At 42.9% G+C, this 17,084-nt stretch overlaps 2 protein-coding genes across 10 annotated transcripts in view; one reads left to right on the top strand and one right to left on the bottom strand.

Annotated features, from left to right (window-relative positions):
- FRYL (FRY like transcription coactivator) overlaps window positions 1-1,930 on the top strand; it is a 142,903-nt gene extending 140,973 nt beyond the window's left edge. For all 9 annotated transcript variants that reach the window (XR_015744167.1, XM_087936611.1, XM_087936610.1 and 6 more), the window contains one exon: window positions 2-1,930. Coding sequence is in view for 8 of the 9 variants with exons in the window: in XM_087936611.1 (XP_087792737.1) it covers window positions 2-257 (256 nt within the window). In the remaining variant the exon portion in view is untranslated. The remainder of the gene's footprint in view (window position 1) is intronic.
- Window positions 1,931-10,106: 8,176 nt separating this feature from the next.
- On the bottom strand, window positions 10,107-15,732 carry ZAR1 (zygote arrest 1). The gene is made up of 4 exons (XM_026700053.2): window positions 14,833-15,732; window positions 12,938-13,030; window positions 12,041-12,115; window positions 10,107-11,297 (listed from the first exon to the last, which is right to left on the bottom strand). Exons 1-4 carry the CDS (start codon window positions 15,676-15,678, stop codon window positions 11,154-11,156), a joined length of 1,158 nt encoding a protein of 385 aa, XP_026555838.2. The 5' UTR covers window positions 15,679-15,732; the 3' UTR covers window positions 10,107-11,153.
- Between the last annotated feature and the right edge of the window lie 1,352 nt (window positions 15,733-17,084).

Raw genomic sequence — 17,084 nt, forward strand, 5'->3', positions numbered from 1 at the left:
GGTGTATTTGGCCCAATGACATATTTGGCGATTCCGAAGAAGACCCGATTCAAACCCTCTTGCACATATTTTTCCGTCACCAGACCCTTGGCCAGACTGGCAGTTTTGCAATATTTGGCTCAAAACAAGATACATCTGAAGCCAGCTCCAAATTAATGGAACTGAATTTAGAGATCCGGGGATCTCTACACGTGGTGCAGTCGTACCAGCTCCTTGCAAAACACGCGGCTGTGAGAAACCTGACTACAGGGTTTTGAAGCACTGTTCCTCAGAAGAGGACTGAAAGGAAGGGAGGGGACTTTCCCTTTGATCGAGCACCTTTCATATCGAATGAACCTGTTCTATTCTCCAGGGAAGAACTTTTGTAGAAACAAGTCGCATACTTTAGTAACAGTTCTCGAAACAACTGACATCTTTAATGCTTTTTTTTTTTTTAACCTAGTATCAGTGATACGAACTCTTTAAAAAAAACTGCATTAGAGAAAAGGGCTAAAAGCAATGCCTATAAAATGCATTTTTCCCATCATAAACAGAAAGTACGTGGAGTTGCAATAATAGCCTCTTAACTTGGGGATAATTAAAGCAGGTGAAATGAGGCTAAAGTGAACAATGGTGCTTTTGGCTGAAGACCTGTGAAAGCTTTCTGGCTTTTAGACAGTAAATAATCAAATAATGTTTAATTCATAATTTTGACACTGTCATGAGGAATGTGCTGTATTATACTGGAATATAAAAGACTGCAAAATCCATTGATTTATCAATATTGTATTTACAATTTATTCTATTTTTGCCTGTAATGATAAAATGTATGCGTGGAAGTAGGAATGAATGGCTATCCAATCATATTTTGAGGATATGGATGTTTGATAAAGTTTGAGCATGCCAAAAAAAAGCACTGCAAGATTATTTTTGGAAAAAAGTATATATTTTTAGCTTTAATTCCTAGTCTGTAAATGTTCTGGAGTTTAATAATATTTAAAACTGGAATTATCCAGTTTTTTGTTTTTTTTAAAAAAAGAAATAATATATCTCTTAACTGGTTTGGAACACTGCTCAGTTTTCTGATCAGTGCTTATAACAAATAACTGATATCTAACCAAAAAGTAGCTGCTTGCAGAGACTTTAAAAATGTATATTAAAGATGCCTATTGTCCTTCAGAACTCACTAGAAAAAGTAACTTATTTTATTCTGTACATATTCTAGAAATTGTATAGTGTAAAATCCAGTATTTTTTGTATAAATGTTCAATGACGTTTTATTTGAGAATAGTGTTCAAAGCTTCGGGGGTGCGGTGGGCAGATAGGACAGTGTTTATATCTGTTGTTCCGCAGAGTTCAAGAGAAAGTTTAAGCAGGCAGGTGTTCCGTGATTTTTCTTTTAAGTAAAGGCACCAGGGACGACTACGCTAGGGAGAGAATGCAGCCTACGGGCCCCCAAAAGTCAGCCTTCTAATTCCTTGTCCAAGCCTGGAGCATAAAAGTCACTGGATCCCACTCAAACTAAAAGCATTTTAATGAAGCAAAAAGGGTGAATGTAATTCCTCTATTCAAACCAATCGAATCCCCAATATTTTATGTATTTTTCAAGCACTGTGATTAAAAATAAAACAATTTTCCAGGGAGTAAAACAAAGAATTAGTGTGGGCTTTTTTCATTGGGGAAATCGATCCTGTTAAATATGTAGTTATGCTGAAGGCCCTGTGCATTTACAGAACTGTTGGGAGACGGATAACACAAATTTTGTTCCATTTCAAAACTCCGTTAAGATATTTAGCGCATTCATGGTCATTTTTTTTATCCTGAAAAAAATGAATTATTTTGATGTTTCTATGGTAATTTAGGTTGCGTTCTTAATTATTTAACAAACCCATTACAAGTATACATGTAGTTTTTAGTTGTATATTATAATTTTTAGATATTTTATCATTCATTCTTTGTGTGTGTTCTTTTTTTGGGGGGGCTTGTTCAAATAAAAATGTCCAACTACTCTTTTGTGTACTTTCTCAAAGAATTTAAGGGTTGCAATCTGATGGAGAATACTTGATGTAACATTGTGTTTAATGCCATAAACACAACTCTTGGATGCTTTTTAACAATGGAGTATGCCTATAAACAAGACTGTTCCTGCTTTGCATTTAAGAGCCTTCTACATGCCTAGTGGAAAACAGTGTTTAGTGCTGAAGTACTTGAGTGGAAAGGGAAGCATCTCTGAAACAAGAGAGGATTGGTGCTTCCATCCTGTTTGGCTTTTTAGGAATTAACTTCTCTAAAAGCAAAATTATAATTTGAGAGCCTAGCTTGATCCTTCGCAATGACAAAATTGTTATTTTCTAATGTTCCCAGATTACCTTTCATAAATTGAAAAATCCCCACATGTGGAAAGACTTGGGTCCAGGCCCCAGGAGTATAAAAAGTGTATCATTAGCTGCCTGGATCAGTGATTTGACTCATGATGCCCATTTCCTATCTGAGACTTCCGTAAACAGTGCGAGAAATCCAATTTGTCTTGGTTAATTGGCAGAGTAGTGTTGGCCACTTATGAATGCTAACTTCATTGCTCCTGATTTTTATACAGTTTTTAAGAGCAATTAACAAGTCCTTTACCATGAAAAGTGTTGCAAGCGCTCAAAGCTAGGTCCTGCTTTCAGTTTGTGCAAACCTTGCGTTGCCATAATAGCATACAGGTTTTCACAAATATTTGTGCAAGTGCTACTTAAAACGACCTAAATCAAGGGTCCCCAAGCCCCACCATGGACCGGCACCTCTCCATGGCATGCCAGCAACCGGGCGGCGCAAACAAGCAAAGCCCCATCCATGGGATGCAGGTAGCATGTAACACTCCCCTCCCACTCCAGTCTGCGGAAAAACCTTTCTCCGCGGAACCGGTCCCTGGTGCTCAAGAGGTCGGAGGCCGCTGACCTAAATTATACATTTAAAAAAAAAAAAAGCAAATCTCCACATTAAATCTTGAGCGATTACTTTCTAAAATTGAAGGAAGTCTCTGTTCCTGGTTAAGTATAATACAATCGAACAAACATGCACTGATTTTATTAGGGGGAAGGGAAATAAGTGATTTTGAGAGAGTCAGTTTGGTGTTGTGGCGAAGGATCAGGCTAGAAACTGGGAGACCGCGAGTTTTGTTCCTGCTTTAAGGCACAAAGCCAGCTGGCTGACTTTGGCCCAGTCGCATACGCTCAGGAAGCGGGCAAGGGCAAACCACCTCGAAAACCTTGCCAAGGAAACTATAGGGACTTGTCCTCCGGTAGTTGCCAACAGTCAAGGCTCCTTGGCACAAAAACTCTTGATTTGAATCAAGTTCATTCTGCCCTAAAAAAATAATAATTAGAACCTACCTTATACAGAGACAAAGCTGGAACCCTGGTCACCGTTACCTAACAGTAAGAGAGCAAAAATTCTAGACCAAGACAGAATATAGATATATCAACAATGGAGGGATGGGTTTCATTTATATCTTGGCAGCACATTTGAATAGAATAGAGCTGGAAGGGACCTTGGAGGTCTTCTAGTCCAGCCCCCTGCTCAAGCGGAAGACGCTTCAGATAGGTGGCTGTCCAGTCTCTTCTTTAAAAAAAACTCTAGTGATGAAGCATCCACAACTTCCGAAGGTAAAGCTGTTCCACTGGTTAATTGTTCTTACTGTTAGTAAGTTTCTCCTGAATTCCAGGTTGGCTTCTCTCCTTGGTTACTTTCCATCCATTATTTCTTATCCTACCTTCTGATGCTTTGGAAAATAAGTTAAACAACCCCCCCCCCCCTTTCTTTGTAGCAGCCCCTCAAACACTGGAATACTGCTATCATGTCACATCTAGTTCTGCGCTTCCCTGGACTAGCCAAATCCAAGTCCTCCTGCAATTGTTCTTCACATGTTTAAGTCTCCAGGCCTTGAATCGTCTTTACTTTTCTTCTGCACTTTTTTTTGTAGCGTGGTGACAAACACAAAGTTGATTCACGCTTCATGCAGCCTCCACATCTTTAAGTTTCTCAACTTTGGCAGCTTTAATATATGGAGTTCAACTCCAGCCAGAATTCTGAGAGTTGAAATCATCATATCTTAAAAGTGGCCAAGGTTGGGAAGCGCTGCTCTAGACAATGGACACTGCTCCCATCAGCGGCAGCCAGTCTGGGATCCTTGGCATGCTACTTCCCTCTTGCCTTGCCAAACAGAAGGGCGATCCATTCTGCCAAATTCCTTTGTGCCACCTGGACAAGTCCTGAAGTAAATCTCTTGCTCATCTCATGGTGATGCGCACAAGCAGCTGTTCCGTCACTCTGCAATATTCAGAGATTCAGCATAATGTGTGAGTGGGGCAACTGTCTCCCTTACAACCAAACTCCTCTTGCGGAACTTTTTCTGCCTGAAAGGGGATAGAGGCAACCATTTTATTTAAGCCTCAAAGCTATGGACAACTAGATTCCCATCACTTCCCATACAGAACCCAGAATGAACAGGAAAGAGACTCCTTTCAGCTAGCAATAACTGGATTATGTGTCAATGTATACTTTAAACAAGGGGTCACCAACCTTTTGGGCCTCAGGGACCACCAAACTCATAATTTTAAATCCCAGGGACCACTAACCAGTTCTGTGGGCGTGGCCTAATTTGTGGGTGTGGCTTGGAGGTCAAGTGACTGGCTGAATTATTGAATTTTTTATTTAAAAAAGAGTAACTTTTACCCAAAATCAGACAAAGCAGGCAAGCAGATTGAGTTGTTCACGGAATCACAGATTCTTTCAGAGATCTATCTTATCTGCCATCGGCTAGCTCAGTCTGTCGCATCAAATTTGCTTGCAACCGTACTCATAAAATTGGCTAGCAAGCAAACTCACAAAATTAACTCACAACACACCATGTACAGGTGAAACTCAAAAAATTAGAATATCGTGCAAAAGTTCATTTATTTCAGTGATGCAGCTTAAAAGGTGAACTTAATATATGAGATAGACTCAGTATATGCAAAGCAAGATCGTTCAAGCCATGATGTGTCATAATTGTGATGAGTATGGTTTACAGCTCATGAAAACCCCAAATCCACAATCTCAGAAAATCAGAATATTGTGAAAAGGTTCAATATTCTAGGCTCAAAGTGTCCCACTCTAATCAGCTAATTAAGCCATAACACCTGCAAAGGGTTCCTGAGCCTTTAAATGGTCTCTCAGTCTGGTTCAGTCGGAATCACAATCATGGGAAAGACTGCTGGACTGACAGTTGTGCAGAAAAACATCATTGACAGCCTCCATAAGCAGGGAAATCCTTAAAAGGTAATTGCAAAAGAAGTTGGATGTTCCCAAAGTGCTGTATCAAAGCACATTAATAGAGAGTTATGTGGAAGGGGAAAGTGTGGAAGAAAAAGGTGCACAAATAGCAGGGATGACCGCAGCCTGGAGAGGATTGTCAGGAAAAGGCCATTCAAAAGCGTTGGGGACCGACCGGACAAGATTGTGCAGGAGGAAGTTTAAAGGAGAAAGTTTGACTGACAGGGGTTGAATGGAGAAAACATCTATTTAAGGTACCTGGAACTTGAATTATAAAGTCTAACACTATTCCTAAACAAGATCTTTAAAGTGGCGAAAGGGAAAGGAAAAAGAATTGCCTTTTTTTTCTCACACATTGACAGCTTTAATTGACTTTGAATGTTAAGAAGAAGAGATCTAAACGAGAAATTGATATTAATCCAACTTTGACATTAACAGGATATTTTTAGCTGAAAATAAAGTGTCAAAGGGATAAAGACTTGGATAATTTAAAAAAAAATTAAAGGAAGAAAGCAGAGGGGAAGAAAAAAAAAAGAGGGTGGAATCTGGAAAAATGGAGGAGGCCACCTGGAAGTAAAAAGAATTGATAGTGGAACTTTAACAAGACTTGTAAGGATATGTTGTAGCTGAAACTTTGTTACAAGATAATAAAGCCCCTGGAAAGGGAAAGTGAGAAAAGCAACTAAAAGCTTTATTTTATTTTTTTATTTATTTTTGTCAATTGCTTACAAGATAATAGGTATAAGTAAAAAAAAAACATAGTTATGAATATATGGATACATATAAGAAAAATAAAAAAAATTAAAGAAACAATAGGACAGGGACGGTAGGCACGTTGGTGCGCTTATGCACACCCCCTGCAGACCTCTTAGGAAAGGGGTGAGGTCAATAGTAAACAGTTTAAGGTTAAAGTTTTTGGGGTTTGGGGAAGAAACCACAGAGTCAGGTAGAGTATTCCAGACATTGACCACTCTGTTGCTGAAGTTGTATTTCCTGCAATCAAGTTTGGTGCGATTAACCTTGATTTGTATCTATTGTTTGCTCTTGTGTTGTTATGGTTGAAGCTGAAGTATTCACTGACAGGTAGGACATTTCAATGCATGATTTTATATACTATACTTAGATCGGACCAAAGGCGGTGTAGTTCTAGTTTTCTACGTCTAGAATTTCAAGTCTGGTGGCATAAGGTATTCTGCAACGAGTAGAGGAGTGGAGAACTCTTCTTGTGAAATATTTCTGGACTTTCTCAACTGTGTTAATATCAGATACGTAATGTGGGTTCCAGACTGATGAGCTGTATTCGAGTATTGGTCCAGTATATGTTTTGTATGCTCTAGTTATTAGTGTAATATTACCAGAGAAAAAGCTACGTAGGATTAGATTAACAACTCTTAATACCTTTTTGGCTATGTAGATACAGTGGTCTCTAGCACTTAGGTCATTTGAGATGAGTACTCCAAGATCCTTGACAGAGTTTCGATCATCAACAAGGTCTTCACTATTCAGCCTGTATTTTATTTTCTGATATTTTTGCCAATATGTAAGACAGAGCATTTGTTTGTTGAGATTTGAAGTTGCCATTTGTTTGACCATTCTGATACATAGTCAAGATCTTTTTGAAGGGTAGCAGTATTGTCTGTGGTGTTGAATAGCTTTACATCAGCGAAGAGAACGCAGTTGCTCTTGATATGATCAGAGGTCATTTATGTAGAGTATGAAGAGAATTGGTCCTAGAACACTGCCTTGGGGGACACCACTGTTGACAGGTACAGGATTTTGATAGGACACTCCCAATTTTGACCATTTGTTGTCTGCTTGACAGGAATGCTTCTATCCAGTAATGCAGGTGTCCAGAGATACCCTAAGATTTTAGTTTTAGGAGTAGTTTGTCGTGTACCACTAAATCAAAAGCTTTACAGAAGTCTATGTAGATTGCATCTATTGCTTTGCCCTGATCGAGTTGTGTAGTCCATATGTTTTTGCAGTGTAAGAGTTGCAGATGTAGGATAGTTTTTTTCTGAAACCAAGTTAGAAAAAGATATGGAATTGAACTTAGAAAGGAATGAGATAATTGAAAATATAGTTACAGAAAGCAAGGAAAGGGAAAAACTATTGAGAAAATTGCAAAAATCGTAAGATATAGATTAGAATACATAAGATGAATATGTAATTGAGTTTATGTCTGTATGGAGAAATGCTAATCCGGGAGCATGCTGTTCTCAAAAAAAGATGTTTTATTTGTACTTTTATGTTTTGTGAAAACCCAAATAAAACTTTTAATGAAGAAAAAGTGTTGGGGACTTTCACAAGGAGTGGACTGAGGCTGGAGTCAGTGCATCAAGAGCCACCATACACACACGGATCCTGGACATGGGCTTCAAATGTCGTATTCCTCTTCTCAAGCCACTCCTGAACAACAAACATTAGAAGCGTCTTACCTGGGCTAAATTAAAAAAACAGAACTGGTCTGTTGCTCAGTGGTCCAAAGTCCTCTTTTCTGATGAGAGCAACTTTTGCACCTCATTTGGAAACCAAGGACCCAGAGCCTGGAGGAAGAATGGAGAGGCACACACTGCAAGATGCTTGAAGTCCAGTGTGAAGTTTCCACAGTCTGTGTTGATTTGGGGAGCCATGTCATCTGCTGGTGTTGGTCCACTGTGCTTCATTAAGTCCAGGGTCAACGCAGCCGTCTGCCAGATGATTTTGGAGCACTTCATGCTTCCTTCCGCAGACGAGCTTTATGGGGATGCTGACTTCATTTTCCAGCAGGACTTGGCACCTGCCCACACTGCCAAAAGCACCAAAACCTGGTTCAATGACCGTGGGATTACTATGCCAGCAAACTTGCCTGACCTGAACCCCATAGAGAATCTATGGGGCATTGCCAAGAGGGACATGAGACTGAACAATGCAGAATAGCTGAAGGCCGCTATTGAAGCATCCTGGTCTTCTATAACACCTCAGCAGTGCCACAGGCTGATAGTTTCCATGCCAGCCACATTGAGGCAGTAATTGCCGCAAAAGGGGCCCAAACCAAATACTGAGTACATATGCATGCTTATACTTTTCAGAGGTCCGATATTGTTTCTATGTACAATCCTTGTTCTATTGATTGCATGTAATATTCTAATTTTCTGAGATTGTGGATTTGGGATTTTCATGAGCTGTAAGCCATAATCAACGCAATTATGACAAATCACGGCTTGAACTATCTTGCTTTGCATGTAATGAGTCTATCTCCTATATTAGTTTCACCTTTTAAGTTGCATTACTGAAATAAATGAACTTTTGCATAATATCCTAATTTTTTGAGTTTCACCTGTGTGTAAATATTGAATTTTTTATATAAAAAAAGCAATTTTTACCCAAAATCAGACAAAGCAGGCAGGCAGATTGAGCTGCTCAGAATCACAGATTCATTCACTGATCTATCTGCCATCGGCTACCTGAGTCTGTCACATAAAATTTGCTTGCCGTGAGTGCACTGAATAATAGAACCTTCAGTCCTAAGGGAGGTTCGGATGTGCTTAAAAGCAGAGCCGAAGATCTAAAGACTAGCTAGAAAGCAAGAAATCCAGCCATTTCCTGCTTTCTAGCTAATCTAAATATCACAGCTGATGGTCGGAAAAATAGAAATTTAGCAAGCAAGTTTGCCAGGTAAGGAGTGAGTGCGCGGGGAGGGTTCCCGCGGGCCATGTGGGCTGAGCAACCTTGTGTTTCTGTGCAGCCTGGATTAATTGCTTTGGGGGGGGGGTGCTCTGGAGGTGAGATTTCTCTGCGGCCCACCAAAATTTTCTCGCGGTCCACCAGTGGACCACCGCCCACTGGTTGGCGACCGCTGCTTTAAACTAATGTTTCTCAACCTTAACTTTAAGATATCTGAATCTCAACTCCCAGACATGGATGACTGGAAAATTCCGGGAGTTGAAGTCCAGATATCTTAAAACTTTTCAGATAAAACGGGTCAGCTAAAGGCCCCACCAGATGCAGCACCCGTTGCTTGTGTAGATGTGGTTCTCCATGGCCAAAAAAATTTGGATCGTCCAGGTTCTGTTCCATTAGGACACACAAGTCTCAAGTCTTCTCAGACAGTTCCTAGTGGAAACCTTTGGTTGCTTTCCCAAAATCAAAAAATGTTTCCAATTTCTCATGTCCCCCATACCCATTAATGGAATTGTCAGAGGAGCAGGTAGTTAATAGGTAGCTGGACTAGAAAAATCAATGTTGAAGTACATCTTTATACCTCCAGCCCAACTTTTGCCTCAGTGTCACTTTGTCAACTTTAGGACGTGTGGACTTCAACTCCTACAATCCCAACCACCCATCCTGGGTGGGGAATTCTGGAAGTTAAATTTCACACATCTTAAAAAGTTGCCAAGGTTGAGAAATGCTGCTTTACCTACAGTAAGCATCATAAATGCTCTGCAGCTTTCCATAAAAATTGCTCAAGCTGCAGTACCCTTTTTTTTTAAAAAAAAAAAATACATTTTCCAACCCCCAAACCAAGAAGCAAAGCTTGGCGATGGGAGATTGGTTGCATTCAGATGAACACTTTTCCCCTCAGTCTCTGATGGAACCCGAAAGTTTCCCCAGTTTGAGAAATGCTGGTCGAAGGTCAACAAGCAGATTGCAGCCAGTGAAAACTACACACTGTCCATTTCCTGCTGTGCTTATTATTCTAGTACAGTTTGAACGCCATCTTCATTATTTCAGAATAGTTTTCTTAAGCAGCATAACTTCTGTTCTTATAAACTGGTTCCAGTTTCTTCTTTTTGGTCTAGAGTAGACTCCACAAACAAACATTCTTACAACTAATCTGAATGACAGAAGAATTTAGTCACACCCTGAAACCTTATTGATTAGTAACACTAATAATATTCTCCCCTCTGCTCATGCTTAAATTGAGCATTGCTAGAAACCAAAAACCGAATAGTTGCCCATTCCTAATTTTTCAATGCTTACACAAACCATTATTCAGAGTTTTGCACCAAAGGAATCAATGGTATTATATGGAGCTTTTAAATGACGTATTTAAACTTAAAATGGTTTATTTTAAGTCTGGCATTCGTATAAGCATTAAGCAAAGTGGGTGGCGAAGCAAAGCAAAAATAAATCACAATTATAATCATGGTCACTTTATTAGAGAACTATGCTCAAGAAAAATAATGAAATTACCATACTGACTCTGGGCAAAGGAAATATTAGTTGTTTCAAAATTTCAGATGATGCATTATCTTATGAAATAATTACTGACCAACAAAATAATTCCTTTCATAGGTGTGCTGCTGAGATCATGCTCCTTTCTACACATACCCATAATAATGCCTATGAACCTGGCACCCAATTATGTCATTTTACTCAGCTGGAAGACAACGCAGTGCTGCAGTACAACTTCTGAATTCGTGCTTGCTTTCCCCATCCTACTTGAGTTCTTTCAACGGAACGCCATCACATCTAACACGTTTTCCTTAAGGTCTGCTTGCCTGCGTTGGCAATTGTCACTGTGAAACATCACCACAACAGTTGCCTATTTTGCCTGAGGTTGACTCACAGTGCATTCCTCTGTCTGCAGCAGCCTCCCCTACGAAGATATTAAGACGATGATTTCCTTCCCATATAACAACAAAAAAGGACTTGAGCTTGCTTTTACCCCTTCTGCCATACCAAAATAAAATTTAGTTTGTCAAAATACACCGAGCAGATTCTCCTGCTCCTTAATGCAATTATAAAAAATGAGGTAGAAGCATTTGGTTCCATCCTGATTTACATCTCTACTTCCTTGGCAGCCTTCCCATGCTTGGCAGCTGCCTACTTCCAAACAAACAAAATTTCTGCTCGGTACAATTTGACAGTGAGGACTCTCCTCTATGCCCTTTTCCTTAAATAATATATTTGAAGCTAAAGGTGCTATCGCAAGAAAGCCGTTTGCCTTTGCATCTTCCACAAAGATCTTGACGGTGGGGTCTCTTGGGATCCACGTGGCGCAGTTTCACAGGGCAGGAACACCTGGTCTGCTTGCAGCTCTGAAATTGACACACACACAAAAAAGCAACAGGGTAACTGAAAAGAAAAACGACTTGGATCTGTATATGAATTCCACAGGAACAAAAATTTTGACGAGGGACAATAAGATTGAGGTCAGTTTTTCTGTATTTATGCATACTGTTCAGTCGCAAGCAGGATGACTAAGACTGCGTATTATTGCTATTAGTAGTAGTGGTGGTATTGAAACATCTCCTCCAAGGAAGTGGTAAATGCCCTGGCAATCCAAATCAATGTTCTTCAACCTCAGCTACTTTCAGATGGATGGATGTCGACACCTAGAATTCTGGCTGGGGAAATCTGGGAGTTGACATCCACACATCTGGAAATTGTTGAAACTGAGAAACATTCAACCTAGATGGTTATTACAAAGCTCAAAATCTTTCCCTGCTCTCAGATGGCCTAACACAGGGGTCCCCAAACTTGGCAACTTTTAAGACTTGTGGACTTCAACTCCCAGAATTCCTCAGCCGGCTATGGGAATTGTTAAAAGTCTTGCCAAGTTTGGAGACCTTTGGCCCAACAAGAGCCTTTATATGTCAAGGATGTGGCAATAGAAAGAAAAAACAGCTATGTAAAAGAGGCATAAACTATACGCTTCCCATATTTAAAAATTCCTACAGTTATTCTATCTATCTTTATATTCAGCAAGTGAATCAAAAGACAGAATAGGAGCCCCAATGGACCTTCTACCTTAAATGATGCCCTAAAAGGATCTGCTTACTTGGCAGGTAATATCCTCCACCCGGTACGGGTTGTAAGATTTCTGGCAAGTTCGGCAAAACTGCCTAAAGTAAACCTGCGAAAAGAAGAGAGAAAATTAAGGTAACTTTTTTTCTAAGACAGGAGCATCCACCTCCACCACCACCACCAGTGGTGGGATTCAAAAATTTTTACTACTTCTGTGGGCATGGCAGGGCTTGGTGGGCGTGGCAGGGGAAAGATACTGCAAAATCCCCATTCCCTCCTCACCTCAACCCACTTAACCTGCTTTCCAGCTCCCTTCTCCTGTGCAGGGCAACCAAAGAAGATCCAGACGATAGCTGGGACTTGGGAAACTCGGGAGGCAGAGGAGAGTTGGGGGCAGGGCCAGTCAGAGGTAGGATTTGCAGGTTTTCTGAACTACTCAGAATTTCCGGTTCTTCAGAACTGGTCAGAACCTGCTAAATACCACCTCTGCCCTCCCCCACCCCACTCCAAGGAAACAAAGTCTACCTTGTACAATGTTAGGATTTAGGAGATTTCCTGACATTTCACCAGCAAATGTAGCTGGTATCTGCAGACCACCTTGCCTCTAAAGATGCCAGCCAAAGTTGCTGCTGGAACATCAGAAAGTTAGTGGTCTACACTAGGGGTCCCCAACCTTTTTGGTTCCATGAACCGCCGGTGTCTTCGGGCAATGGAATGGGGGGGGGGGAATGGTTTCGCATGCACCACCTAAATCCCCTTCGTGCGCAAAATGAAGCTTCACACGCTTCCTCGTGGCTTTAGCAGCCCAGCTCCCCCAACGGGTCACAGCCCAGTAGTGCAACTCAGGGTTTCGGGACCTCTGCTCTATACCCCAGCGACTGAACCCTGAAGCCCAACATGAACCCAGAGGATTGCAGTCATCCAAGCCTACCTTGTTTGTGCCCTGTACGCACCAGACATAGGCACTCTCCCACCGGATATTGCAGTCCTTGCAGTGATAATAGCCATACTTCTGCTCTAGGAACTAGAAAACACAGCGGTTAAAAATAGAATAACACTGCGGGTCGTCTTCTAAATTCATCCTACGTCTTCGTTCTTCAACCCAATGACCTGGTAAGAAGATCCTTGGACTGGAACCCCTTCAAATCCCAGACAGAATTTTTGCAGTTCTTATTTATGCAGGTTTATACTGTATTCATTTTTTTTATTTATTGGATTTCTAGGGCTGCCTAACTCATAATAGGGTTCTGCGCAATGCGCACACACACACACACACACACACACACACAACCCACAGTAAACCAAAGGAACCACCTAACAGAGCAACGATCCTCAGTTTTGGGCAAGTTTAAGATACACGGACTTCAATTCTTAGAATTCTTCAACCAGAATTGCGGGAGTTAAAAGTTCAGACATCAAAGTTGTGAAGTTAGAACAAGATAGTCATTCTGAAGCAATACCTATTCAAGGTAGTCTTCAACTTCACACGCTTTCCCCCCCCCCTCTTCCCCCCAGCAACTAGGACTGGAAAATTTGTTAAGAAGAGCAGTTGCTAAGTGAGACGTCCATGTAACTATGACTTGCAACCTTCTTGCCAGCTTCATAGAATGAATTGGTATGTTGGAAGTTTGCCGGGAGGTTGGCAAATGCTGATCACATGATTCTAGGAAACCTACTGCGACTATTGTAAATGTGATCCAAGTGTCTAGATCACACCGACAATTGTGAGGATGCTGCAAGGATCTTAACTATGTATTTCAGATAATTGTTTCAAGTTTGCTTCAGATTGTCAGCTTTAACGCCCTAAATAGGTCATGAAAAGGTTTACAAACTAACACTGGCTGGATTCACAAACCACACTTGGGAAACAAACATGCAATAAACCATATCATGGTTTACTCTGGCATGCAAACCCCAGTCAGTCATAGAAATAAACCTGTCTGCCAAACTTGGGAGTTTATAAACTGTGAATGGCATCAAGGAATTCCAGTATTGCTGGAGTACTGCTTCTAGTTTAACATCTGAAAGATTTTTTTTTTTAAAGGCTCATTGTGTGTTTGAAAATAGCCAGTCCGTTTTTTTAGGCACCCGTCTGAATTCTTTATTCTGGTTTTCCTTTAAAAGCATTTTTTTTTTTAAACTACAAGCAATCTTGGCTTATTCTTCTCACAGCCTGAGGGAAGAAGTCCCTCTCAACCTACCATTTGGCAAAAAAAAATTCCCCTGCTATTGCTAAATAGGGTTTTAAGCCAAGTTATCAAAGGAAGAACAGGCAGAGGCCTGAATTTGATTTTCGGGGTCTCCATTCCCTGTTTAAGGGAGTGAAGCCGTCTAGTTTATCTCTACACTAGGAGCCCCCAAACTTGGCAACTTTTAAGCCTCCTGGACTTCAACTCCCAGAATTCCCTGGCCAGCTGGCCGGGGAATTCTGGGAGTTGAAGTCCACGAGGCTTAAAAGTCGCCAAGTTCTCTACACAGAAGCGGCTTCACACTTCCAGCAACGCTCCTCTAAGCCAGGCGGCCGCGATAAACTGTGGGGGGAAAAAAAACCCAGCAGGGCAGCCGCGACGGAACGGGCCGACTTCCAGCCGCTTTTTATGGGCGTCCGGCACCGTCGCTCGGCCGCCCTGTGGGCTTTTTTTTGGGGGGGGAGACGGAGCACGCCCTGCCGGGGAACGCGGGCGGCTGAGGCGCGTCGTAGGCGAAGCAGGCCGCCCGGGTTACGGGGAGGCTCTCCACCAGGCTTCGGGCCTGGTTCTCCTCGTCGACGGGGGGGGGGGGGGGGGGAGAGACAGCTCGGACCGTTGAGGATTTTTCCCCTCACACCTGGAAGCGCACGCGGGCCTTGTCCGCCTCGGCTTCCTCCCCGAGCGCTTGCGGTGCGCCTTCTTCGCCTTGCCGCTTTTCTCCTTCCTCGGCCGAACCGACGACGGCTTGGGGCTTCGACGGGGAGCCTCCCGCCCCGTCGGGGACCGAGGCCGACTTCTTCCGCTCCTCCTGAGGCTCGGCGACGCTCGCCTCGGCTTTGGCCCCGACGGCGCGGGCGGCGTCGGCGTCGTTCTCCTCGGTGCTTGGAGGCGGACCGGCGTCGGGTGTCGGCGGCTCCCGGGCCTCAGGTTCTTCCAAGAAGGCCGGGAGGCGTCGGGAAGCCACCGGCGAGTAGACGGCGATGGTCCGGGGGAAGCGCACGTGCCGCGCGGCGCCGCTGCTGACCAGGCAGCCTCGTTCCTGCTCGACGACGACGCTTCCTCCTCCTCCTCCGCCTCCGCCGCCGCCTCCACCTCGGACCCGGGACCGAAAGAGCAGCGGCCGCGGCCCGAGCGAGCACTGCACCGAGGCGTCCTGACGCGGGTTAACCTGCACTCCCACCTCCTTGGTGTTGGCCTTGCGCAACCGCGGCGTCAGGTTGGGGTTGACCTGCGAGAGGATGGCCTTCAGCTGAGCCCGCTGGTAGTTGTCGAAGTATTCGGCCGCCGCCGCCGCCGCCACCATCGCTTCGCTGTAGCCGGACAAGTAGCTGCCGCCGCGGTGGTGGTGGTGGTGCTGTTGGTAGTGGTGATGCCGCCAAGCGCCCTGCCCGCCTTTGCTCTTGGGCGGCTGGTAGCGGTAGGAATAAGGGTTGTACGAGGGATAAGCGTAGCTCTCCATGGCCTCGTCCATCAAAGTCGCCATCGCGCAGCGTCCCAGGGACTGGCCCGCCCGCCCGAAGGCGCTTAAATCTCCCCGCGGGGGCGGGCCCGGGAGGCTGTGCTGAGCGCGCAGCTCCCCCAAACGAGACACTCGCCTCAGCTGGGCCGCCGTCCCTGCGCGCGTGTGCAGGAGGAAAACCCACGCTGTCCTGGTTTAATGTTGGCCGGCTTCAGAGAGGCTTTGGGCCCTTCCCATCGTGCCTCGGGGGTCGGCTGCGTTTCCAAAATAAAAATACATAAAAATAGGACGTCCCTGCCGTCCCTGTCCTATTGTTTCTTTTTTATTATTATTATTATTATTATTCTTATATGTATCCATTTCATAGCTATGTTTAGACTTATACCGGTTATCTTGTAAGCGAGGGACAAATCAACTCAATAATAAATAAATAAAAAATAAACCTAGTTTAAACAGGGTTTCCTATTGAGCTGGCCGCGTTACTGGGAATTCTCCCTTCGGGAAACCCCAGTCAAAAGTTGCTTTGCGGCAAAACGCGCCCAGGATGCAGCTGTCAAGTCGAGTTTTTGGAGGCCGGTTAGTTCATTAGAAGAAAAGGCGATTAATGGGGAGTCTCAATTAATTGTCTGGCATTCCCGTTACTGGGTGAATCAAAACGAAAAAGTGGAAAGGCTGCAATTCTTGGATGCGTTTAGGCAGAAGAAAGCAACTGCCCCAGTTCATTGGATCAAGTCCGTGTAGGTCAGGTGTGACTGCAAATTGAAATAGATAGCTTTGAATCAATGACAACTAGATACACTCACTATGTGCAAAGATACTAAGTATCCCAACTGTTACTTAGGGTTTGCTCAATCAATGGTGTTTTTGTGTGTGTGTGTGCTGTAGTGTTGATTTTTGCAGAGATCCCTTAACATTTTGCATTAAATTGTAAATAACAGCAATAGAAATGTTTTAGAGATATTAAGCGGCTGTTTGGTTATACCCTAAATTCTTTTAAACTGTAGTGATTTGAAACAACAGAATGTATTCCTGAGCAGGCAGGCATGTTTGGAATAAAAAGAAAATTCAGTAGACTAGTTTTGCCTGGTGTATGTACTTGAGGGGTCACCTCTTTGACAGTCTTGATGACCTCTCTTCCCCCATCCTAGCTCCGTTTCTTAGTCTAGATGCATTCAAAATATATTCCAAGTAGGAGAACTCGGATTGAGATCTTAGACAGATGTTGCAGTTAAAGTAAGAACCGGTGGTTTTTGTTTAAACAAGAGTGCCTCTAATCAGTTTTCCTCCCCTCAGTATCTGTCATAATTAATCCCAGTAAGAAAATGTATTTTTTATTGTCTGCATTCTTCTACTTCCTATAGAATTAGTAGTTCTGAACGGTAGAAGAGTCAGGCAGGCTCAGATAAATTTCTTAATGGTTTGTCATATTT

The sequence above is a fragment of the Pseudonaja textilis genome, chromosome 6 (genome assembly GCF_049901715.1).
Source record: "Pseudonaja textilis isolate UNSWEBS1 chromosome 6, rPseTex1.2, whole genome shotgun sequence".
Classification (NCBI taxonomy): Eukaryota; Metazoa; Chordata; class Lepidosauria; order Squamata; family Elapidae; genus Pseudonaja; species Pseudonaja textilis.